This window comes from Lipophrys pholis (assembly GCF_963383615.2).
Source record: "Lipophrys pholis genome assembly, chromosome: 21".
Lineage (NCBI taxonomy): Eukaryota > Metazoa > Chordata > Actinopteri > Blenniiformes > Blenniidae > Lipophrys > Lipophrys pholis.
In genome coordinates, this window is record NC_137649.1 from 11192062 (window position 1) to 11217685 (window position 25624).

General features: G+C 42.3%; 1 protein-coding gene across 2 annotated transcripts in view; it reads right to left on the minus strand.

Annotated features, from left to right (window-relative positions):
- Positions 1-434: 434 nt before the first annotated feature.
- Positions 435-25624, minus strand: part of jag2b (jagged canonical Notch ligand 2b) — a 48484-nt gene continuing 23294 nt past the window's right edge. Inside the window, exons 4-26 of one of the 2 annotated variants that reach the window (XM_080490578.1) lie at positions 24140-24397; positions 22426-22486; positions 19140-19270; positions 16914-17033; positions 16524-16637; positions 16216-16329; positions 14250-14363; positions 13860-13906; positions 13599-13772; positions 11123-11285; positions 10848-11009; positions 9703-9816; positions 9406-9519; positions 9087-9200; positions 8376-8492; positions 6883-6910; positions 6171-6256; positions 5074-5187; positions 4833-4948; positions 3888-4145; positions 3649-3780; positions 3141-3291; positions 435-3005 (exon numbers count right to left, since the gene is read on the minus strand). In XM_080490578.1, coding sequence (XP_080346704.1) covers positions 2488-3005; positions 3141-3291; positions 3649-3780; positions 3888-4145; positions 4833-4948; positions 5074-5187; positions 6171-6256; positions 6883-6910; positions 8376-8492; positions 9087-9200; positions 9406-9519; positions 9703-9816; positions 10848-11009; positions 11123-11285; positions 13599-13772; positions 13860-13906; positions 14250-14363; positions 16216-16329; positions 16524-16637; positions 16914-17033; positions 19140-19270; positions 22426-22486; positions 24140-24397 — 3320 coding nt within the window. In that variant the 3' untranslated portion in view covers positions 435-2487. The remainder of the gene's footprint in view (positions 3006-3140; positions 3292-3648; positions 3781-3887; positions 4146-4832; positions 4949-5073; positions 5188-6170; positions 6257-6882; positions 6911-8375; positions 8493-9086; positions 9201-9405; positions 9520-9702; positions 9817-10847; positions 11010-11122; positions 11286-13598; positions 13773-13859; positions 13907-14249; positions 14364-16215; positions 16330-16523; positions 16638-16913; positions 17034-19139; positions 19271-22425; positions 22487-24139; positions 24398-25624) is intronic. The other variant, XM_080490579.1, reaches the window with a different exon arrangement.

Below are 25624 nucleotides of genomic sequence, written 5' to 3' on the forward strand. Positions count from 1 at the left end.
GCTTTTAACACCAGCAGTGATGCAACTGTAATTCTTTATTTTGCTCTGTCCCATTTACAGAAATACAATGGCGTTTTGAGAAAATGACATATGAAATTGGGTAAAACCGTCATTTCAACTGAGTTGGTAACTTAAACATATCTGCATGATTACACAACAAAAAAAAAAAAATATCTGCATATGCAAACATTGTTCCCTTCATTAAAGCCTTGAAACCAAACATGAAGCTAATGCATGAAGTCCACATTTGACCTACTAACATCTACATTCATAACACTCAAAACTGCCATGGTGGATTGTTTTTGTTTGTTAAAACCAGGAATGTCCAAACAAGCATCCTGCATGTTTCAGGTTGCAACACACCCGATTCAATGCGAGCTCCTTATAGGGCTTTTTCTTTTTTTCTTTTTTTTTTTTTTTCTTTTTTTTTTTTTAAGCTTGATGAGGGCACCATTAGATTCCAGTACGCTGAAGCAGGGAAACATCTAAAGCATGCAGGACGGAGTTGGACACCCCTGGCTTAAACTCTCGGTCAGTGTTTTATTCCAGAAATCTCCATGATAGCAAAGTGAGACAAGGAGCGCGCTTTACTCGGGTGAATAAAACACACAATACACCACACAATGTTTTAAAGAGTTACTTTCCTTATTAGTGAAAACAAACCAACATAAAAAAAGATGACCATGACAACACAAATAATGCATTACTCGTTACATAAAGGCACCTGAAACAAAAGGTTTAGTGACGGGTTTAGAAATGGTTTGAAAACTTTTAAGGCTGTAATGTTGGCAGCTTTGAAACAAGACCCACTCAAACAAAAAAGCTACCATCGAATATTTTTAACCAATTCCAGATTGAACAAACTGTAAATGCATCAAGTAGAAAACCGAAAGCTACAAGTTGTGTTTCTGGCCACACTTCTATCATTTTATGTCTCAGTAGGCAGTCTTCATTGGTTCTCAATGGGGGAAAAAAAACAACCAAAAAACAGGGACATGATTGGAAGTGTGACCACAGTTGACTTCTGCACTGGATAAAACCATTACATTATTTCTGCTTTGTGAAGAAAAAGTAAATCTAAAGACAAATGATGTATACGCCCGATACTGGAGAGCATAGGTGCTATTTCAAATTGTATTGGGGTGTATTTGTCTCAAAAAATCTCAAGGTCATGACTTCTGTCGTCAAACTCTTGACCAGTGATTTTTAATTTCCATTGGAGCAGCTTTGGTAAAACCAGCAATGTGTAATGTGCTCAATATGCAGTCAAATCATCAGAAAAATAAAAATAAGTGTGGAGATCTTGGTCCTGTGACAGATGTCATTGAAAACAATAGATTTTACTCCGGAAAACTAAAAAGACTAAGAGTCACAGCTGTTTGTCACAAAAAAAACGCAACACAAACCATTTGTAAACCCTTCAGAAATGCCTTCATTGGTGGTACCTTATTGTAAAGGTTCTTAACTGTGGGACTCTGGATATTAAGTAAAACTTGCCTATTTCGACTGGCATAAATAAAAGGAATGGCCTTGTAAAAAAAAAAATAAAAAAAATTATAGTAATAATAATAATAATAAAAATGTGTGACTTGTTTTTAAGTTACTTATTTCAAATATACACAGCGACTCCTTTAGTATTTACATGTATGTACAGAGTATTCATTTCTGTTTTGATCAAATACCTTGAATGGCGTTGCTGTGAAATTTAACTCTAAATGTACACATATCCCTTTGAGATTTGAGAACAAGGAGGTCAAACTGGGCAGCGCGACTCGGAGCGTGAACACAGCTCGTAGAAAGGCACTTGCTACCAACTGAAATACTGCAAACAATCCTCAAACAGAGTTTTCAGCCAAGACAACTGAGAAACAGGAGAAAAAAATGCAAGGCCACATAGTAGGCACTGGGGTTTCTGTCCCCTCTCCCCCTCCAGGCCAAGTGTTTTGGTAAGGCTGGCGCATGACGGCCACAGGTGGATAAGTGGGCAAAGCTGGAAGGTGACACCGCGAAAGGGAGGGTTTCTTTCCGTTACTCTCAGTAAAACAGTTTATATCCCTCAAACCCTTCCGTTACTGTCCCTTTAAGGTATCTGCCCCCACAGACACTGAACAAAAGCCCGCCGACAAGTTAACAAAATCATAGTTATCTGTAAACAAAAAAATCTTTATACAGGTTGTTCTCGATGATTCACCATTTCTTTAAATTGTATAATTTCAACAACAAAAATTGCAGAGCTTCTTTTGCCTCTTGAAACATTGTTACAGTTCAGCTCCTTCTGTACACAACGAAAGAAAAATAAAAGAACAGAAGCAAAAATCACTGTGCTCTCGTCTCCTGAATGCAATCATTTCAGGCGACAGTGACAAAAACATGGAAACAAAACAAAGAATGGCTTTTTAAAACACAAAGCCTTTTTTTTTTTTTTTTCCTCTCTCCAAAAGTAGTCCAAAAACTAAGAATAGTTGCTGTGTCCTTTGTTTAAATTTCTTATACACAATGGTCTCTGTGGTCTTTCTGACCAGTCAAGACGGCACTGACATTTTTCCAGCGGTTGTCTTTGGGGCTGTAGCTTGGGGTCCGGTGGGGTGCCTTGAGGGGTGGACTGGAGCTTTGCAGGGTGCAGATCACTGCACTGGACTGCACTGCAGTCTTAGAGTACTTATAAACTAGCTGCTTTCCTGCCTCCACCCCGCCACACTCCTCCTCGAGCTCGCCTTCTGTTTCCGTCTCCTCCTCCCCTTCATCACACGTCCGATAGGAGGGACCCATGAGCTTTTTGCGCTCCTGCTCAGCCTCCCTGTTGCTTTCTTTCAGCTGCTGCTGCTGCTGCGCGTGTCCCACGACGAGCCGCAGCGGCTCCCACTGGTTGTTCACGTTGTCGTCCTCGGCTGATTGTGCGGATCTCTCGCGCTCTTTTCTCCGTTTGCGCGTCCACCAAACACATACGATGATACAGAAGAGGCAGAGCAAGCAGAAGACGACACATAGTAGAGGCACAAGGTAATCTGAACCACAAGATGTACACAAGGAAGAAAGAGAGGGGAGAAAAAACAGAAAAAAAAAAAACAGGAAACGTAATGAGAAATCATCAGAAAATTACACAAGTCCTACTGCAGATCCTTATGGAACACCTCACTCACCCACTGAAGGAGTCATGACCTGCGTTTCCACTTTGACCTCGATGACTGCCAGCATTATAGTGCTGTTGTGCCTCTTTGACAAGGTGCCCACAATGGCGCTGGCGGTCTCCTGGATCAGGCTGTGGTCCGGCAGATCCTCTGGCCGGAAGGACTGTGGATTAAACCAGAGGAGGTGAGACAACAGCTGGAAACAAGCGCTCACATCAGTCACGCTGGTCGCATTTTATTTCTTATAGTTACTGCAATGTGAAAGAGAGTGGTGCAAATTTTAAGTCTCATTATTCATGAAAGGATGATTATCTGTTAAATGAGAAAATCAACATTCTCGGGTCTCTATGCAAAGAATTTGACTTTTTTATGTACCGTTTCAACAAATGATAATTAAATCAACTGTATATTAATACTTTATCATTCTCATTCTAGATGCTTATATACTGGTAATGTCTTATTTGCAAACAGTGATAGTGGTTACAACAGACAAAAGTTAGTGGTTGTATTATTCACTTACTATTGCCACCTCTACAGCGTCCTGATTTGTATGAGAAAGGTCACAGAGGAGAAGAAGTTCATGATCTCTTGCCAAGCTTCGAGTGTCTTGAAGATACCTCAGCTCAAAGCAGATATTTTCCACGGTTGTTCCCTGTGAATTCACACACAGACATGCTGATCAGCCAAAAAGCAAACCCTCGAAAACAGCTCAAGACTACAAGGAGCAAAAAGTAAAGTGATATGTAGCCATCGACTCACTGGGGGTACTTTCTCTCTGTTGAAAACAAGTGTTAAGCGGCCACAGCTGTTGTCCAAGTGGCCGCTGTTTGGCTGGCATTTGGTGGCTGCTTGTGGCGGTGAAGGGCCAGCCATGGAACAAATCCCCCACTGATGGCAAGGGGGGGAGAAGCAGGTGAAGAAGCTGTGCTCCAGGCACTCGCGTCCAGCCGGGCAGGCCTGCTGTTTGAGGTCCTGTCCTGAGGACTGAAGGTGGCAGGGGCGACGACCGCACAGCACCTGAGTTCACAAGGTCAAAACATTCAGCTAATATGGAGGAAAATATTCACTCATATTTTTTCCCCTTTGCAGCATAACTGCCATTCAAAGTACAGTTTCTCTCTGTGTTCCATGTATAAAACAGGAATGGCTCTGATGTGAAATTCTGTCAAATTTAACATATGGTTTGGTTTAATAGACCCAGGGAAAGTTAAAGACATTATTTCACCAGCGAGGAGACATAAAACTCATTTAGATATTTTAACATCATCTATGCACCCATCTTTGGCCCAACTTGGGGGTGATGGAGCCACGCATGCAGAATACCTCTTGAATATGCCACCAGTGTATCACAGTGAAAGTGACAGTCACACACACACACGTCTATGAGCAATTTTTAGTCACTAAATAATTTCAAACATGTTTTTAGACAGTGGGAGGATCCAGAGAGAATATGCAAACTCCAACTAGATTTGAACCGGGGACATTCTTGCTGTGAGACACTAGCCTAATATGCAGCCTCCATCTGGATATTGTTTGATATAAATTCTTATTAAATGTAGTAAAAAAAAAAGTATATATCCAGCTTAAGCCTGCACCAGCAGAAATATTCACTTTACTATTACCAATTTTTCCATTACTAAGCGAATATCATCTAATTCTGACATCTCTCAGGAGTAGCATATAAAAATGATGAGATGTAGTTACCTTTGTGCAGTCCACCCTGCCATTGATGCAATGGCAGCTGTTGCACTCCTCCTCCCAGTGGCTGCCGTGTGGAAACTGCAGCCCAGCATAGTGACAAGTCTTTCCAATCCCGATGACTGCAAGGAGACCGAGAGAGAACGGTTAATAACTGCAGTAATGAGCGACTGAGTTAATACACAAAATCAGTTACGTCTACAAATTGTCAGTGAATTCACGACCATGATTTAAACAAAGTATTTACACTCTTGGCATCGGGTTCCCGTTCTACCGAGCGGACAGATGCAGCGGTAACCGTTAATCTCGTCCACACAGGTAGCTCCGTAGGCACAGGGTGAAGACTGGCACTCGTTAATGTCTGAAGGAAAAGAGCAGATTTTTATTTTGGATTAGAACGCACATCAGTGGAGGTTTCACAGATGTGGCATAGCTGCAATGGACTTAAACAATGAGTTGCTGTAAGTGTCGGTCATAAAAACCTAAACATCAAACATTCCCTGAAATTGCTCCACAGACTTTGCAATGAATTCATTCTAATTAATTTCTAAGTGTTTTACATGTTTCAGCCAATGTGTATCAAAGCCTTTTTAAAATCTCTTGTTTTTAGTCATCTATGCAAGATGATTATTTCCAGAATGCGGAAGAAGTAAAATTTGTCGGTATACAAGGATGAAAAGCCTACTGGTTTGTTTTTGTTTTTTTTGGGAGGGGGGGGGGGGGTACTCTTTGGTGAAAGCAGCAGCCAGTCAAAACCAACAACTTCCAATATGGGGGCAAAGTAAAATCACAAAGCCACAGTGCACCTCCTCTCTACAATCAGTGGGAACCTTTGGCCATTGACTACCCAGGTTTCTCATGAACAAGGTCTGGATGAGAATTTTCAAATTCAAGCCTGACAACAAAGGTGAGCGCTATCCGGCCGCAACAAAGGAGCAGAAAAGAAGAATTTCAGGGTCACTGGGTAATTTGTCTTCCATGTGTGAATGTGTGACTGTGTGAGTACGGAGGAGGGACGACCTCTGACCCCCGAGGCGTTAAAGGACCAAGAAAAAGGGAGAGGGCGGCGTCCCGCTCTTGCATTTAGGTGTCAATGTGTCCATCTCCTCCTCGTCCTTTTCTATCTCTAAGTTCCTTGCTCGCTCTATCCATCCATCCATCCTCTTAATCCTACAACGCTGTCATGACATTGTTATGGCCGTCATGAAATAATAATGAGGACCAGCTTTGGATTTCCAATGCATTTTTCTTTTTTTTTCTTTTAAAAGTCTGTATTATGCAAACATCCTCATTGCAGATTATATTCTTAAAGAGCCCAAAGAACAACAGCACGTTGACACTCACTGATTCTGCAGTCTGGTCCAGCGAACCCGGGAGCGCACTCGCACCGGAACCAGTTGACTCCGTCCACACAGATCCCGCCATTGTAACTGAGAGAGGAGAGAAATAAAAACAATTAGACGAGGCTGTACATCCTTTCCAGCTGCAACAAAGTACATTTTGTGTGTGTGTGTGTGTGTGTGTGTGTGTGTGTGTGTGTGTGTGTGTGGTGGGGGTCACAAAGCTCAATTCAGCTCATCAATACAAGCCTCCACCTTTCAGATGCTAATAGGCGTGTCCAGTCCCTCCCCTCCCCTCTTCTCACCGTGCCTCCTTCCCATTCCTCCTCAAAGCTCCCCAGTTTCCCCCCAGGTCGCACGGGAAGAATGGACACGTACACCCCCACCTCTGCCACTCCACCCCCCACCTGCATTCACCACGGGGTAGGTGGGACTCTTGTCCTCCCCAGAAAACTCCCACCTCTCACTGTCCTATTCAATATCTAAGCCCCCCTCTTCTATGAGATGCCTCTTTGAGGCTTGATTTAAGGACGACTTCCACCGCTTTTAGTGGCCCTTCACCCCTTCAGCCTGCGAGGTCTGTGTGAAGTGTGGAGATGAGGGAGAGGCAGGGAGACGGGGATAAATGGGGAGGTAGAAAAGGGTTTGCTGCACCACAAGAGTGTGTGTGTGTGTGTGTTTGTGTTTGTGTTTGTGTGGTCAGAGATGTTGCATACCATGGATGAGGGTTGCAGTCGTTGGTGTCTGTTGAGAACAAACAAGAATTTCAGATTAAAACTGTTGAAATTGAATCTTTTCACAAACATCCTAAGATCTTTCTTTTGTTCAACATATTTCTTCCATAATAACGGTTAATTACAGGGGGTTAATTAGAGTTTCTCTACTAATAATCTATTTATTTTCTTCACTAATAATATTAAGTTTGTACACATTTATATTGACATACACATATACACAATTGGATCAAGCTATGCATAATTAGGAGTGCATTTAACTCATTAAGAACTGCATGGAAATTTCTCTAAGTTCTTTGGATAGTAAATGCATCGTTTGAGTTTATTAGTGTTTTAGCAAATTACTGTGCATTTCACCTCTCATTGGAGTTTCAAACAACAACAGCTACATCATGCTCAACCCACATTTAGCTAGCGCCACAGAGAAAAATACAAAACAATTCAAGTTTTAATGAGTAAAACATGATTACATTGAAGCTGTTTAACACCTGTCCCAACATATGATATCTGCAAATACAAGTACAACTTAAATGCAAGTCAGCCTTGATATTATTGCCACTACATTATTGTGTGGGTCTTCCTTTTGCAGCCAAAACAACCCTAAACGGGACTACACTAGACCTCTAAAGACATACTGAGGCATCTAACACCAAGTTGTTAGGAGCAGACCCTTTAAGGCCTGGGAATTGAGGCTGGGCCTCCATGGGACCGCGTACATCAATGAGCCATGACCTCCCATGACCCTGTCACCGGTTCACCTCTTTTCCTTCCTTCAACCACTTTTGATAGACGCTGACCACTGCTGACCATGGACACCACACAAGAGCTGCAGTTTTGGAGATGCTCCAATTCATTCAAGCATTGCATTTAAGTTCCTGGTAAACTTGCTCAAAATCCTTTGCCCTGTCTTTATTACCTCTATTCTGAAGTCAAAATGTTGACTTGTTAACTACTATATCCCATCCACTAAGAGCTGAAGTTGATCACTTAAACCTGTCATTGATCCTGTGAAAGTTAAGGCTGTCCGATTCCTTTATGGACCTTAATAAATGTAACTAATGTCTTTTTATTGTAATGTTGGATGTATTGTTACATCAGTGAATGTCAATTTGTATTATAAAACAGGAAGAGGACTTAATGCTTAAAAATTAAAGCAGAAATTCATTATTCTCAATGGTAGACGAGAAGAAATACGGTACACTCTGGATTTTGTTGCGTGTTGCAAGTTCGATTCAAGCTCGAAAAGTTCTCCACAAGTGAGACTGATGTTAAAATGATTTTGATTATCTTCCATTTTTGTTGGTCAGTTGCATTGAATACAAGCTACTTAAATTCAGCAACTGAAGCAAATAGTTCTGAAAATCCCTTTAAAAACCTTAAAGGGATTTTCAGGACTATTTGCTTCAGTTCCTGTATCACTTATAGCTGACCATGCTTTTTCTCTCCGTTAAATTCAAAGCTGTTGAGGAACTAACTTTGTTCACAAGTGGGGCCCTCCCAGCCCTCTTTGCAGATGCATGTGAAGGTGTCTCCTCCTCCCACACACGTCCCGCCATTTGAACAGGGGCTGGAGGCGCATGTGCTGTTCTTGGCTGTGGGAAGACAGTGAATGAGTCAGAGATCACAGAGGTGTGCTGGATTGACAAAATCTAAATTTATACCTGCACAGAAAACACAAGAGGTCAAATATGGTACACTTAAAGGATTTGCGAGGGGGGAAATAAGAGATAATCATAGTTTTGCTATTCTTTGTAACTTTTTCCATGCCTGCATTTATTGTCTTCATACTTTGCGGCCCACTGAATAAAAGAGGACGGTCATTTAAGCACAAGTAAACCAGGCCTTAATTAAGTTATTGGCATTATTCAACTAATGAGTAGTCTAAAGTATCCATATTGGATGAAATTACAGAAATACCATTAGTCCATTAAACCAGCTGCTACAATTCCCGTAAGTCTTTGTCACAATTTGACCCGCTGGTGATGAAGATAACAGTTTCACTCCCCCTCACATTATCAAAATGGCCAAACCATGTATATCACAATAAAGTGTGGAAAACAGTTACATTCCCATCAGTCACCTCCATATAAACAGTGTTTCGCTTTCTGCATTGAATACACTTCACTCACAGGTCATGAAGCAAAACAGTATTGACCCTTACTGCTATTTATAATGTCTATGCTGACCTGTGTTGCAGGTGTTGCCTCCCCATTCAGGTGGGCAGGCGCAGCGAAAAGCATCGCCGTGGTCATAGCAGGTGCCGCCATTACTGCAGGTGGTTTCGTCACACTGACTCTCACCTGAAAAGAATATCAAGAAAAGAAACACATGAACTAAAATCCTTTCAAATCCCAATATGAGCTAAAGGATGAACTCTTGAGTCCTCCGTGCCTTAATAACACGTTTCAGTTGTCAAAACATAGAGACGTGCAGCGAGGTGGAGTCTGAGCGGCCGTACGCGACCAACATAAACACACACTTTAACACAGACGCGACATAACTCACGGGAATGGCAGGTCTTGCCCTTCCAGTTATCAGCACACTCGCAGTAGAAGTCGTTCACCAGGTCAATGCAGCGTCCGCCGTTCTTACAGGGGTTGTGTCTGCACTCGTTGACGTCTGAGGAAGGGGGGGGGGGTGTCAGTGTTTCGCTAACGAACTATTGTTTGTTTAATAAAGACACAAATAAAAGCCGTGCAGGTCGACACACTAACTCCAGCATGATTTTATGTCCGGAAAGCTGCAACACTGGAGGAAAAAAAAAAAACGTGATTTGTGATGGATCGCTTTAAACTGACTCACTGAGGTCGCAGAATCGACCCTCCCAACCATCCGGACAGAAGCACTGAAACGAGTTAATGCCATCGATGCAGGTCCCTCCATTTTTACAGGGGGTGCTGATACAGTCGTTGATATCTAAAATAATGGGAACAAAAGTCAAACAACAAATGATCAATTCATAATCTGCCGAACTGTTAGAGATGTTTATTCCTGTTCATTTAATCTATTGGGCGACTTAACATTTATTAAACCATGAAAAATGCAAATGTATCAGCATGGCATTACAAAGATGAGGAACTTTTAACAGGTTACTCTTTGTATGTATTAGTACTATCAGTATGACTAACATCAGGCATGTCGGCAGCTGCATTGTACAATTTGGACAGATGTTTTACGAGTGTATATGGCTGCTTTCTTTGGCTACAACAAATCATTGTGACTTGCACTGTAGACCTTGGTGGTTGTTGTGCTGTATACTTTTTCTAGTGAAAGTAAGGATTCATACTCGGGTACCCAAGACACCCAGTCAAAAGTCAAACCGATGTGCCACGTGATCAATAGAAAGTTTTGATCATCATCAAACTATATCCAAACACTGCAGCCATTTGTCTAATGAATCCAAAAACAACATTTAAAAGGGGTCATATTATGCAAAATTCCCTTTGTAATGGTTTTCCAACAGTAATATGCGTCCCCATACCGGGGAATGATGCCCCAGAAGAGAAGAAAGTCTGTCCTCTCTCTCTCTCCCTGGTTTGTTTCAATTTTTAAAAAGTGTGTCGCTCCAACGAGCCAATCAGAAATCAAATCCTATATAGTGTCATCAGGGGTTTAGCCAATCCCAATCAAGCTAGACCCTCCCTTTGACTCCTCCCACAATTAGACAGCTCTGCTCTGGCACATGACACCATGAGAGAAAGTACTTCCTCCTCTTCCCAAGATGAGCATGTGTGGGCAGAGCCAGTCCAGCTCACACAGACGCAGCAGATTCTGAATGCAGCTCCTATGATCAAATACTCAAATGGCTGAAAATCAAGTAAAAGATAGATTTGGGGCAAATAAACTTCTCTTATCAACGAGACCCGTGTGAAAGTGTTGAAAAGCTTTAAAGAAAGCATTTTAAAACAAAATCCCATCAGAAAAAGAAGCGACGAACGTCTACGTACTCTCATGACAGTAGATTCCACTGAAACCTGGATCACAGGTGCAGGTGAAGTTGCCCGTTGGTTGGCTGATGCAGCGTCCTCTTGGTCCGCAGACATTCGAAGAAATGTGCTGCACACCAGCTGAGTCATTGGTTGCCACAGTTATGGTGCAGCTGTCAATCACTGCAAGAGAAAAAAAAAGAAAAAAAAAAGGGTTTGAAGTCGCCACACATCAACTATTTTGACACTCCAGTTTCATCTGACTATTTCTTCATGATAAGATTACGTAACCTCACCTTGACATGGGATGCTCGGGCAGTGTTCTTTAAGTCGCTCACACGTCTTTCCCTCGTAGCCTTCAGGACATGCACAGTAGAAGTCCTGCTCCATGCTGTGGCACGTGGCTTCATTCTCACAAGGGTTTGGATCACAAGCATCTGAAGGAAACCAGCTCGAGATCTAGGAGGGATGAAAGAGTTCATAGCAACATAAATATTAAAACTCGGCATAAGCGCAAACAGTTTGAAGCCACATTATTAAATCAAAGAACGAATGAGCGACTTCTTCACTCTCCCTTCTATTAGCCAGGAGCACTTTTTAGCAATAAAATCTGAGATATTCTCCAAAAAACTACCCGCCCAGGAACAAACAGACACCTTCCAAAATTGTGACATTTAGCAAAGAGCATTCACACTTTTAATGTTCACACACACACACCCACACACAAATCATTGTCATTACAAATTAACATCTGCTCTATACAACAATTTCAAAATGTCAATCTATTTGGCTTGTTGTGCTGCTGGAAAAGGGTCAACAACCTAAAATTACAAGTTTGAGTCCTGACGTTTCACTGCAAAGTAATGAAATGAAAAATGATCCATCTGTTGGTGTTGTGGTTTACGGACATTCGTTAGCACACGAGTTGTTACAGGAAATGCTTTGATTCGGATCGTAGAAAGTCTTAATGTGGCATTTCAGTAGGAAAAACTCTGAACTCATGTTCTGCTCCTAACTTTTAGGTCATGTTCGCTTGCACTGCACGGTGCCACGAATGAAAGATAATCTGCATTAGCTTCACCTTACAGAGGTCAAAATGTTATATATAACATGAGCATGGGCTATATGCATGGCTCTCTATGAATGGCTGAAAGTGAGAGTGTGAAGTACTTTAAAGCAGCTACATGTGATGAAATCACACTATACAAGTACATGGACATGATTATCACACTGAACCAGCTCTCTGCAGGGTACAAGGACAATGAGGAAAGTGAAAGCAGAGCTAAAGTCTGTGTAGGCGAGCAGCTTAGCTTGGCTCAAGCCTCGGCTGCTGTTCAGAACAAATGGAAGGTAAGTGGACGAGCAAAGTAAGCCTCAGAAACTTTCACTAAGCTCATCAAGGGAATCCATGCTTTTGGTTCCACATCTCTTCTCTTCTTAATCTTCGAGATTATTCTGACACTGAACACTTGTAGTGGAGAAAGTGAGAAACTGAGCAGGTACAAGAAAGGTGATCCGTAGTAAAGGTTGTCTCATCCAGAGCCACAGTGAAGATAATAAAGATAAATCATCAGACTCGAAGAAACACCAGAAGCAGCTTTTGCTATTTATACACACTACAATGCAGAGGCTGGATAGAAAATCTCTCAGTTCATGTCAACAGAGGCCGACTGCGCATAAACGTTGAATTTCACCTTTTTGCCATTTAAGGTGGTGAACATGGGAGGTCGAGTGGGGCAACAGGGTGGGCGAGGTTTCTGGTCACACACAGTTTATTTAACCGTAAGAGCCAGAAACATGGTTTTCTTCAGCATTTCAATGTGTGTGGTCAGAGGAGCACGCCTGACCTGAAGAGTCAATAAATCTTCAGCACAATATTGTAGCTGCTTTCACTGATCTGCGTAAGCAATGTCTCATCATTCAGATGTTAAGCCACTACAAACATAAATGCTGCTATAAAACGCATTTCAAGAAAATATTTGAGGATAGATTTTCTAAATTTACATTCTATCGTCATGACAAGCACGTCTACAAGTAGAAAAGTATTTCGCTTCTTCTCAAAGACTTGAGACAGATCAAGAATGGGCAAAACATTATTGCACAATCAAACTTTTAAGAAGTGTGTCGGAGATACTGATCAGAGAAATATGATGCAGGAGGTGTTGTAGTTTTGGCACTGCAGGGCAGGAATGTACACCATGCCATAGCAGGCAGCAGAGCTTTGTAGTATGTGGGCAGAAATCCAGAGTCACCTCATTCACAGTGGCTCGTATTTATAGGAGAGATGCTAATTCAGGATTGGCTTCTGACCAGCAATGTCCTCCATTCAGGGCCCCAGAGATACAGTGAAGTGTCGCTTTCCCCGCTGCTAACCTACATCCAGACGATCACACACTTCATACATGAAAGGCCGTAGGCAAGGACCCCGATGCGCAATGTTGGCAGGAAATGAAAACACAAATTACAGCCAAAGCGTGCAATCAAAAGTGGGCTTGGCTTCCAAGTCGAAGACATGCAATATTACACAACGTCTGCGCATATCACGGCAATGATTCGGCATGTTGGCACGATTCGAGAGAGATGAGTGTTACGATAATGATACCATGGCAATAGCTTCACTGCATTACAGGTCACTTCTTGATACAAGTGGAAGGATCTTTGATGGAGGCTGTGTCACATACTGTACACAACTACTCTCAAAGTCAACAGCAAATTCTTTAGCATCCATTTCCCTCTTTGATTACGCCCAGTTCCACATGTGTTAGGACTCACCTCACACAGCCGTCCATCAAACGCCGGTGGGCATTCACACACGAAGCTGTCCAACACGGAGCGGCACTGTCCTCCGTTCAGGCAGGGCCTACTGTCACATTGATTCCCCTGTATTTCACAGTGAGTGCCCAAGAAACCAGCAGGACACAGGCAGTGGTAACCCCGCGGGCCTCCCTACAGAAGACACAACAATGATAAAGAGTCAAAGGGAGCAAATGCTTTTCAAATCCATCTACTGTTTCATCCCAGCATCATCCGTACCTTGCATGTTGCGCCATTCTTGCACTGGCCGTGGCAGCCGCTGATATCTGTGAAAGGTGAAGACGTGAGAGATGAGATGCCTTAAAAAAATAATAATTTTAAATCCACAGAGAGATTATTAAACCAACAGTTCGGGTTGTGCACAGATTGAAAGTTGGGAAAAGAAATAATTAGTGAAGCAACTGCCAGAACTTGGTAAACGAGCGGTGCATGCACGACAAGGCAGAGTTTCAGTTTTCGGAGGTGAGACAGGAATCGTTTACCGCCATGTGGGAGGGAAGTGAGCGACTAAACTAAAGTGTCGTGACCAGGAAGTGAGAGGAGTCATCCGAAAGAAGCCAGAAGAAGAAATTGCCGATCGAAGGACGGAAATTCAGAAGGAATACTGACTGATGTCACAGTTTTGTCCGGACCATCCCCGAAAACAGTCGCAGTGATATCCACCAATCAAATTTTTGCAAGAGCGAGCGTTCACACAGGGCTGTGCGGCACACTCATTTGCGTCTGTGGAGGCAGGAAGTAGAAGGACACCCAAGACCATCAGTTACAAGAAATTGAAGAAGGGATAAGGAGATAGAAAAGACATCAGAAATCCAACCTTTGAAGCCCCAGCTGGCACCATATTAAAGAACTGGCACTGGTGCCATGAAAAATGTTAATCCCTGCTGGAGTTAAAAACCCAGAAGCAGCGCAAGATAAATACAATCTCGCTAAAATGTGTTACACTGGATTGTATACTATAACGGGGATAAGTCAGATGATGATTGTTTCATGGGACATGTGAATTGGATTGAGTGTTTAATGGATACTAAACACTAGAAGTCATGAAATGAAATTTCCACTTCTCCTAAACCGAGTCGTCAGTCGTTACCCAAGTTGAAATTACAGCATAAAATGGCTTCAGCGGCCCTTCAAGTCATTCTAAATGTTTTGTTCAGTTGTCAACAGATTTCCACTTCAATAAAATTGTTAGCTACAAGATAAGAGGTTTAACTGAAATATAATACTCCCTACATTACTCACAATCCAATGCACATTTTACAGCTCATTTCAGAATGTACAGCAATTAGATTTAGCAATTTACCCATTGGTAACATTCCGTTTCAATCTTAATTAACACTATAAGAAATACTAAAACTGTACAAGTCTCATAGTTACTCACACAACTTCATACATTTTATATGGATTGTCTCCAGTGCTAAGCACAATAAATAAACAAACAAACAAACTTGCTTTTTATTTATTTATTTGTTTATTTATTCCTTCAGTTCAGTATTATTTTTGTGTGCAAATTCCAGTCACACCCGATAAAGATATGAGAAGCATGAAACCACCAAGTTGTACTGTATTGTCTTTGTTGAGGTATATCAAGTAAATATCACAAATATGCGTATCTAAAAAGTGGCACAAGTGAGGATATTTATAGTTATTCATATAACAAAAGATTACTTCAAAAAGGCACAACTACTCTCTTAAATGACTCCTTACTTCTATCTACAAAATGGCCTCATATCGTACTTGAGGTTAATCCATCAGGTCGTGTTTATAGGTTCTCTCCATAACAGCTTCAACAAGGTTTCACAGCACAGCCGACGCAAAATGTTTGGAAAGTATTTTCGCTCGCTGGAGAGTAAATAAAATGAGTGGAAAGAACAGTTTGGCTCAAACGTTCATCACCTCCATACATGTGAAAGCTGGAGGATGCAGGGGGGCAGTCAGCAGGGAGTCCTGCTGCACTCCAGCACACACTTGTCTTTTCTCTGAAACCCAACACCCTGCGCGCACACACGAATCGCCGGGTAAAACAGAAGGCCTATAGCTGCCTGTAAGCTGAGATCTGAGCTGGTAAGATGACACTGAACCCTTGGGATCTCTTTCCTGCCATTACACACACACTCACACACTCACACCCCCCCCGCGTGCGTGCGTGCGTGCATGCGTACATGAGCACTGCAACTTTGTTTACCGGTCGTAATCCATTTCCTGGCTTCATATTGTTCACGTCCGCTAGTTGGGATGTGAGCGATATAGAAACGAATGCCACCAAGGGTGACAAACAAACAGCCGGATATAGACACATTAGTAGCTCCTAAAGTCATTGAGGAAAAAGGGGGCCGAGCTGCCAGCTCATCCAGGATATTGACTGCTTGTACTCTGGCCATGGGATTCAGGTTGCAAAACATGCATTTGAAACATGGCCGGTATCCTGAGAGAGCAGTGGAGCGTCTGTTTGTTTCAGGAGAGGAACAAACAAAAGTGCATTTCCCAGTAGAAATAAACGACTGCATCACAAACAAAACAATCTCCATGAAAAACTTGCATCACACAGATTTTAATCAATATGTTGAAAACTCACCGATCTGGCAAGTTTTTCCATCCCACTGAGGGGGGCACACACACTTGAAGCCGTCCTCTAGGTCAATGCAGGTTCCACCCTGAGCACAAGGGCTGGAGGCACATTCATCCAAATCTGAGGAAAACAGACACCGTTTATGTCGACCTGAACAAGACATTTTAAGAAGGTGTTGGACTTGATCATTATCAAAGGGAATACGAGGGAACAGGCACCAGGGAACCGGCCCCGCCTCATGCAGCAGTAACAGTTTATTTTTAATTAAATTCTTTTCATTATTGACTCATTTAGTAAATGATGCAGCCACTCACTGTTGGCGCAGGTTGGACCCTCCCAGCCTGGAGGACACTGGCACTCAAACCCTGTCGAGAGCTCGTGGCATGTACCACCGTTGGCGCAGGGGCTGGAAACGCAGGCGTGCTCAGCTGAGGAGGGCAGACGGAGGGAAGGAACAGAGTGAACTCATGTAAAGAGCTGCGCAAAGATCGATTGCTTTCTAGCATGCTAATTTATTATTTCATGCTTAACACATTATCAAAGCCCTACACTTTAATTTCTTGACAAATTCAAACAGACAGGAGCTCTATATTAGGGAATTTCTGGCTGAAAAAGCAAAACAATGTATCTGAAGAAGCAACCAATGCTTTGGGTTTAACGCAGCAGCGACACACACAAAATGATTGCAAAGTTTACGGTCTCACCTATCTGACAGGTCTTTCCAGAGTAACCATGCGGACAAGCGCAATGGTACTCGTCGGGCTCGGTATTCATGCAGGTTCCACCGTTGACGCAGGGATGGTGGCGACCGCAGTAATTAAGATCTGGAGGAGAAGAATTGCCACAGATGCAAAATGAGCCAAATTCTTTTTTTCTTTTCCTGCATGAAATGTATCTGCAGAGGATAGTGAGGAGCAAGTTGTGTCTGTGTAGCGCAAACAGTGTGAAAGGGAGTGATGACATGAAGTTGGAGCATCTTTCACTCGTGGTGACGCAGATTTAACATGAGGGTATACCCGAATTTATGTGAAATACAAGAATAAAAAGTAAAAAAAATGCAGTGGCGGCCTTGCGTAGTCTTTGCCGTTATCGCCATTTATCCCATTGGTGCGGGGAGTTCCCAGAAAGCTTGCTGGAGTCTTCACTGTGTGGAGAGGACCAGCTGTCAACTTTGACAGGAAGCACAGGCTGTTTTCTCAGCCACTCTGCTACACTGCATCATCACAGACTTTACTGTATTTACAGAGCACAGCCAAGTGGTTCAGATTTAGACCAACCATACAGTCGCCATTGATCTGCAGACATTTGGCTGTGCAGAATCAGCCTACTTATTTTTACGAAAATGCACAGTTTTCTGCACTTTCACATTTTACCATTCATAAAAAAAAAAAAAAAAAAACAGATTCCTTCACACCAGCTGTAGGTTGAAGTCCAGCTCACCCTTTAAGGCTGGTAAATTAATGAGTAGGGATCTGTCTCCACCGTGGATCTTAGGACCCATTCTCATCCCCTGAAGAGCCCTGTGTGACGAAGGGATGTGGGAAGATCAGGTGTCTCTGCTGCTGCTCAGATCACACAGGCAGTAAAACTATCCAGCTCTCCAGTCAGAGAGAAAGCCTTTCTTTAAGGTCCAAGCTCTCTTTACTGGTCTATGACCCTGCAACAATAGGCCTTCATATAAATCTCACATATCCACAATAATAAGCTTTTAATTGTATAATTGTAGTGTTTCCAACAAAGTTTCATTTAAATGTAAAAAATTCAATAAAAAAATTCCCCTTATTGATAATTTATGTAGTGAGTATTAAAAATAATGAATACATCACACTCCGTGGCACTCATTCTCTATTGTGTGATCTGGTTTTAATTTCATTTTAACATGTGGATTGTCATTTTCTTTATGTCGATTTTATTGCAACCTAAAAATGTATAGTCGAGCTATGAAAATATTTACTGATTAAGTTTTGATCGTCCGTGGAAAAATAGTCTTTTCTGTGAGCGTGATAAAAGGGCTGGCAAATACCATGTATATTACTTGTGTTTTTGTGTGCTGGCATTCCTCTACAAAGTGCTTGCAGTCATTTGATATACTGACGCTGCCCACTATATTGTACATGCAATCGTATGCATCATGCCATCAACACGACAGCTGAGGGTTGCCATGCAGTGCGTTTTCGTGCTCTGCATGTCAACATATTTGGTCAATCAGATGGAGCCCTAATCCCCTGGATGCCCACCTACTGGGTCGATGCGAGTGGATGTGGTCACAAATTGTGTAAAAGGGCCTGAGACTAGCAAGAAAAAAAATGCAAAGAAGAACTTGTGGCTGTCAAAAAAAAGGTGCTTTTCACATGACGTGAAAACAGTATATTTAAAAATAGCTTCCAGAGTGTGACACTTTTGATGCGCCTCCATCACAACAGGGAAAACGAAAAACTTTGTGGAACATGTAGAACAGGCATAAGCACACGACGGCTGCAGTGGCAACAGAAAGTTGCAAATACATTAAGAATTTGAGAAACGAAACTCAAGAAACATTTATCTTCATTTATCCGGGTGTAATCATATTTGAATGGTGTTTGGTTAAGATTCTTGTGAACGTTTTAACTACATATGGAGCTACTGAACCTAAAGAAGGCAAAAAGGAATAAATAAATAAAAAATCCCAATTTCCAGAGTTTTACTGCTTAATGAGCAAAAACTCAGCTGGAAAAGAAAAATACATTTCTTCAAGAGGATCAGCGTGAGTATTTCATATTTTAATGATACGTTTTCTCCAGACATTTTTCTTCCACCATTTTTCTGAGCAGCTTGCTCACTCGTTATTAGCCAATGACATGCAACTATAGCCGGAGGGGAGAGTCAGGATGAGAGCAGGGAGTCTGTCAGCATTGTGCGTGGGAGGTGATGAAATTACAATTTTTCTGTACCTTTATCACACAGCAAGCCTCCCCAGTTCCTCTCACAGTTGCACTGCCAGGGGGCGTTGCAGGTCCCGTGGACGCATCCAGGATAGAGCACGCAGTCGTCGCAGAACTGGCCCTGCCAGCCGTAGTTACATCTGTCAAACACACATACTAAAACGTCACCATAAATCACTTCAATGATCAGCCTCTTTACTGAGACTAATCCATTTCCATGATCTCATCCATCTACCTCCTTTGTAGAGAATCTGCTTTTTGGCTCGTGTGACGGCTTCTTCTCTTTCACACCGACATGATCATTTTCCAGAACATTTCAGGTAGTTTAGCACATGATTATTTAAAGTGAAGATGAAAATGATGGTCAAATCATCCTTAATGGGACGAGTGCGTGAATGTGATGCAGTGCCAGTTTAACTGCTGAATAGAGACACCACAAATGTCTTAATACGATTTCACATTACCAACTGGAAATAACCTTTTAAAACAGTTTAATCATTTCTTTATCCTGCCCAGTTGGTTCTCGTCGTAAACAGGGTGCATATAACTTCCAATATCAGCATTAATATCATTGCAACAACATCTGCAGTTCGAGTCCAGGTTGGTGCTTTCTTGCCTTTCTGTGAGGACTTTACATGTTCTGTTTTCTGCCATAGTCCAACCCCCCCCCCCAAATAAAAACAACAACAAACGGGTTTGTTGTTGCTCATAGCTGGGAATGTGAGCGTGTGTGATTTTGTGTTTCTGTGCGCTCCAGCCCTGTGTGACCCTGGATTAGATATAGTGGTATAAAAGATGAATGAATGAATGAAAGATCAACATTGGAGATTTCTCATTGGTTACATTGTTCCTTTCAAAATATGACCCTTAAGCTATTCGAGAGAATCCTGAGCGGCTTCAGCTGTACAAAAAAATAAATAAATTATGCTTAAAGAAAAAAAGAAAGTTTTCTTTACATAGTGTAACATGGATTTCATTTTTTACTTTAAGGCTTTTTCGGTTTCATTTTGAATATAATAAAATGTTTTACTGTGATTGGCATCCTTTAAAACCAATAAAAAAAAACAGCAAGAAATGTGTCTAAATAGATTAAAAAGATTAAAAAATATGTTTTGAGAAATGCAACAATTGTAAAAGAAAGCAAAAAAAAACGCCACTCAAAATAATATTAGACATTAAATTTAAAAAGTAATTAATAAACTCAAACTGAACATATTTGGAAACACTTAAATTGTCTGTGCACGGCACATTGAGCACTTTAATACGGCTTACAACTAATGTGTCATTAAAGAGCTTCAGTTTAAACCAGGGCAGTTATAAACTATAATAAAACACACTAAATAAAGTTTGAAGGAGAGGGTTTCTGAAGCTTTATTTCTGAATTTGAATGCAGAATTAAAACCGGCGAGTTTCAAAAAGCTCAAACGGTGTCAAAGTGACTGGTAGTCTGTGAAGCTGAAGTGAGCTGTCGTGTGCAACCTGCCATAGTGTGGAAACACACCTAATATTGTATCTGCTCCTGCCCCCCCCCCACACATCCCAAGGCCTCCTGCCAACTAATCTTAGTGGAGGGTGACATTCCAGGGCAGGAGAGGTTAAGAATACTTCCAGTGGCTCCTGGGGTGGGGCGGAGAGTGTGGGTGGGGTCGCTTTGAGGGTGGCACGGCGGTTCCGAGAGCGAGCGGCTGCGCATGTGTCTGGTGTGTGTACGTGCACGCTCCTGCACCTTCAGGTTGGCGCGCGGCGGTGTCGTCCAGCCAGCTGTCTTGTCAATTGACTGCTATTTTGAGTCGGCCTGCAGACGGCACCACTGTCTCTGGAAGAGACGGTGGTTGGGGGGGGGGGGGGGCGCTTTGGAAATCTCTGGAGAATACTTGGCATGCTTCCTCCACTGGAGCTTCAGAGGGCTCAACAACAACATAGCAATAACAGCAGAGTTCCCGTTTGGCTTTGACACTCAAAGCTTAATTTTTGCCCTCATTGATGTCATGATCACTCTTCCAACCTATCATTCATATGGGTGTCATATTTCCTACAAAGTGATTTCTAACAGCCTGACATTTTCCACATGTCAAAGTTTGCAAACTGGAAGAAAGAAGTGTGATTCTTGGGAAGCGGTAAACCTCTTGATAAATATGTCAGGACAGGCCTAATGTGGGCTAATAAAACACTTCAATGCAGCAGTGTAACAGGCACGTACCGGCTTTTCTGCCTCTCAAAAGACTGTGGCAAACGAAGGCAAAGCCTATTAAACTGTGATGAAATAAAGAGAATGAAAGGAGATTCCAGGGGATTTAATGTCAGTTTTCTGTGACCCCAGGCATCATTAAATTCATGCTCCTGCAGGAAAAGTCTTTACTGCTGCTTCTCTATTCATGTCACTTTTCCTGTTGATTTGTAACTTGACATTTCTTAAATGAAACGACTGCTGCCTCTTTGCTGACTGGAATGAGGATGACTCAAAAAAAAAAAAAAAAAAGTGGTTTCCTGAAATTGGTCATTCCCTCACTGCATGGCTCTGAGCCAAAAAGCTTTTCTTCCAAGTGTCTCTCCATCCGGCAGGTGGGAATAGGGGGGGGGGGTTACCAATGACGATGGGATGTGGCACATCCTGGAAACGTGGACCTATGGGGACATCCAACGTCATTTTATCCAACTGTCATTTCCACTTTGGGAAATGTACATAACACAGCGGGATATTCATTTCCTCTCCTGCCCCTTGCCCTTCAAGGAGGACTGCAATGCGGATGGGGAGGGTATCTGACAATTCTCCGCACGTTTGCACCGGTCATATTCACACACCGACAAGTCTTTCTTCAGTTCGAGCCGCAGAGCAAGCCGATGAGATGCTTGGTATTCTGAGGAGGATTTTGGGAGGGCTAAAAATACGAGGAGGCAGGCGCGGCGTTGCCCTTTTCCTCTGAACTGAGGTGAAGATGCCCACGAGGGAAGGAAAGGCTGACATGAAAAAGAAAAAAAACTAAAATACAACAGGCTTCGACAAGTGAGGTTGCCTCCATTTGGAATCTGAAAATCCGTCACCCTTCGGCACATCAAGCTTGTCCACTGGAGCCAGTGGATGTCAAACGACTGCAGCTGCATTATTTTCGGTTGTAGGGAAACCATCACGATAGACAGACCTCATGAAAAATGCATGTATAATATGACACCGACCCAAACACCAAGCACCTGAGAATGTCCCATTTTTCCAACTACAAGCACTACGATCCTACAAAGAAGTTGCAGGGAATTTCTTCCCCCCCCCCCCCCCAAGTGATTTCCCTTCAAATCTTACTTGCATTCGCCGGGGACAGAACAGCTTCCATGTAACAAGTTGCAGCCTTGTTTGCAGATTGCTAAAAGGAGGAAAAGAAAGAAGAGATACCAATTAAAAAGGTAATATTTAGGTACATTGTGAGACCTTGAGTTACATTTCTGTAGAAACAAGGGCGGGGAATCTGTAGAACAAGGACTAGGAGGAAAAGGAGGCTGGTCATTCTTCTAACAAGTTCAACAAGACGTGAGAATTCATGTCACCCCGTAACAGCTCTGTGAGTGCAGAATGACAACTTTATAGCCTCCATGTACAACATTACCACCCCTCTTAAAAACAACCCTGCCCCTGTGCACACCCCTCCTCGTTTTGCCCCCTCCCCACCAAGGTTAGCTGGATGATTTATTATGGCTCCCGGCTCCCTCCAACACCTCCCACAAGCACAACTGGCATAAATATCCTGGATTTCCACCGACGACGCTTCATTTGCATACACTTTTGCTGCCACGCACTTCTCAGTGAATTCCAATACTCTTAATAGCAGCGAGATGGTGTGCAGAGCATCTTATTACATGTTCACATAGCACTCATGCAACAATACATTCAGCAAATATGAAAACTACAGGCATTTTTTTTTCCATTAGGTCAACTACATATTTTCTTCCAGTCATTTGGCGAAACTTCTCGTTTTAAGTTTGACAAAATTTCTGCAGTCCGAGACGTCATAGTCACATGATAATACACATAAGGGATTACAACTAACTGTAACAATAAATCCAAATAGAAAAATGTAACTCATATAGCACTTGGAGATCACAACGAAATGCCAGCGGAATCAATAAAACATTAAAACAATATTATCTAGGACAATCTACAGTATCAAATTAGAACCATTGACAGCAAAGACTTTGGTTTCAAGCTAAATTGTTTTATGTTGCATAATTCATATTTTTAATGAAGTTCCAAAAAGCAAATATCCACAGGAGATCTCAAAAAGTAAATGACACATTAAATTAGGAAATGTTTCTATGGTTTACCACTAATTTATTCATTCTGTGTTTTTCTGGTGTTCTCTTCAGGGGTAAATCATTGGCCTCCTTTACTCTCACACCAACCACCTCTATGTCCTTCTTTCCTGCATCCATTCATTTTCTGAGGTCTCCCTCCTTCTCTGCCTGGCTGCATCATCCTCTGTCCTCTACTGTGGACACAATCTTTCCTCAGCACATGTTGGGACCATCTCCACCTATCCTGACTGTTTTCTTTTCAATCCTGTGCATTCTGGTCACTGTAATAAAGATCTGAGCATCTTTATTTCTGCCACCGTCTCCCAAACTACCCATCCTAGCAGGTCTCAGTACTGAGTTGTAAATCTTTCTTCATTCTTCTGTCCTTCTGTCAAATGCCAGCTCTTGTCTGATCCATTTCTGGAAGGTTGGCCCTCGGTCCTTAAAGTCATCCACCTTTAAAATTCCTACTCCTGCGTCTCCAGTTTTTCCACCCGTTTCTGTCTCATTCACACTCATGCATTCTGTCTAGCCTCTACCAACCTTCTTTGTTCTTTTCTCCACCACTTTGGCACTTCACACTGTTAGTCACGTTCAATCATTCACAGACACTAATGGTGATGACTGGGATGCAGAGCAAGTGTTTCCCAGGGACCGCTTGGCACGTAGACGGAGCAAAAGACAGATTTTGTGCAATCCCATGCAGAAGTGTGCAGACGGCGTCTCACCTGTCCGGCAGTCTGGGCCCATCCAGCCGTCCAGGCAGATCTGAGCCCCCGAAGGTTCACAGCGATAGTGGCCGAAATAGTCGTTCCGAGGAACACAGAGTTTGTTGCACTTGTTGCCGTAGTAGTTCTCATCGCAGCGCACACGGATGCGGTACACCAGGCGAGCCACCGGCCCGTCATGCAGGATGGTCTGCCAGTGGTCTCCTGGGTTGATCATGCCGGTGTGAATGTTGCGCTCAATGAGCAGCTCTTCCTCAGCTGAAATGAAAACGAAACAAAAAACTTAGAGAACGTAGTAATTTGCGCACAGTGCATAAGTCAATGCTCATCTGGAAGCTTAATCAACATATGTCCACTTCATTTACTGTACATCTGTGCTGTTATTCACCTTCAGACTGTACAAACAAAATGATGGCACAATTGATTTCTTCACACTGGCCTCCGAATGTACGCCATCCTTGGATTATTTCGTAGCAATATAAGTGAGATGCACTCACATAAACACTGGGATGGTGCTAGTCGAAACATGTGTGTTGCAGCTCATTGGTCTCCTTTTCCCTACAGACATATGAGTCACACTTGAGCTGCAATGATGGGTTCGTTAACTCATCACCAAGCAAATAGAAAATGTATCTAAAACTACTCTGAAAACTAATTTATAATGTTAAGTTGCTTGTTTTTTTCTAAAAATCTGGTTTTTCTAAATTTATTGGATTCGTACAACATTTTGAGATACTGACTTTGCTTGGAAACTCTAATGTCATGAATAATTACACACGCAGAGGAAAGAAAATAATTGTGGTTAATGCATTGGGTCAGATCACTAAGAGATACAATCTCTTACAATCAATATTGATTATGAATAGTAAAAACGGCTTGCATTGCTTACAGGCAGAAGTAGTAGGAGCAGTGTGGTTCAGAACAGGCACGCACTTGTACAGAACTCAATATAAAGAACAAAGCAAGGAGTACCAACAGCTTTGAGAGGCTTTAAAAATGACTTACATGAAACACTAAAAATCAGACAATGGTGGGCTCTCTGTTCGGCTGTAATGTAATGTCTCAAAAGGAAAGCAGCACATTCTCGTTCAGTCTACAGGCGCCTTGATATCACAGTGCGTGATGCATGTGTGGAAAGTACCCACTGCATGTTAAGTATGTCATTGAAATTCATTGTCTGCAGACTTATCCATTTTGTGGCGATGGCTGACATTACCAGTGCACTTTACACGTGCAGCATCAAAGCGTTAGTATGGGTTAGATGGAGCACGCCAACATTCTATATGAAAAATATGGTTTGTCCTCATGGGATTTACAGCAGCACCAGCAAACAGAAAGAAAAACAAATTTGTGTTATCCCACAAGGGGATCGAAGCTGTCAAACAAACTCAGTCGAAATGGGAGGTCTGCGATTTCCTTTTCTCCGTGGCTTTAGGTTCAGTGCACCATAGACACTCTGAAGCAAGAACACACACATACATGTAC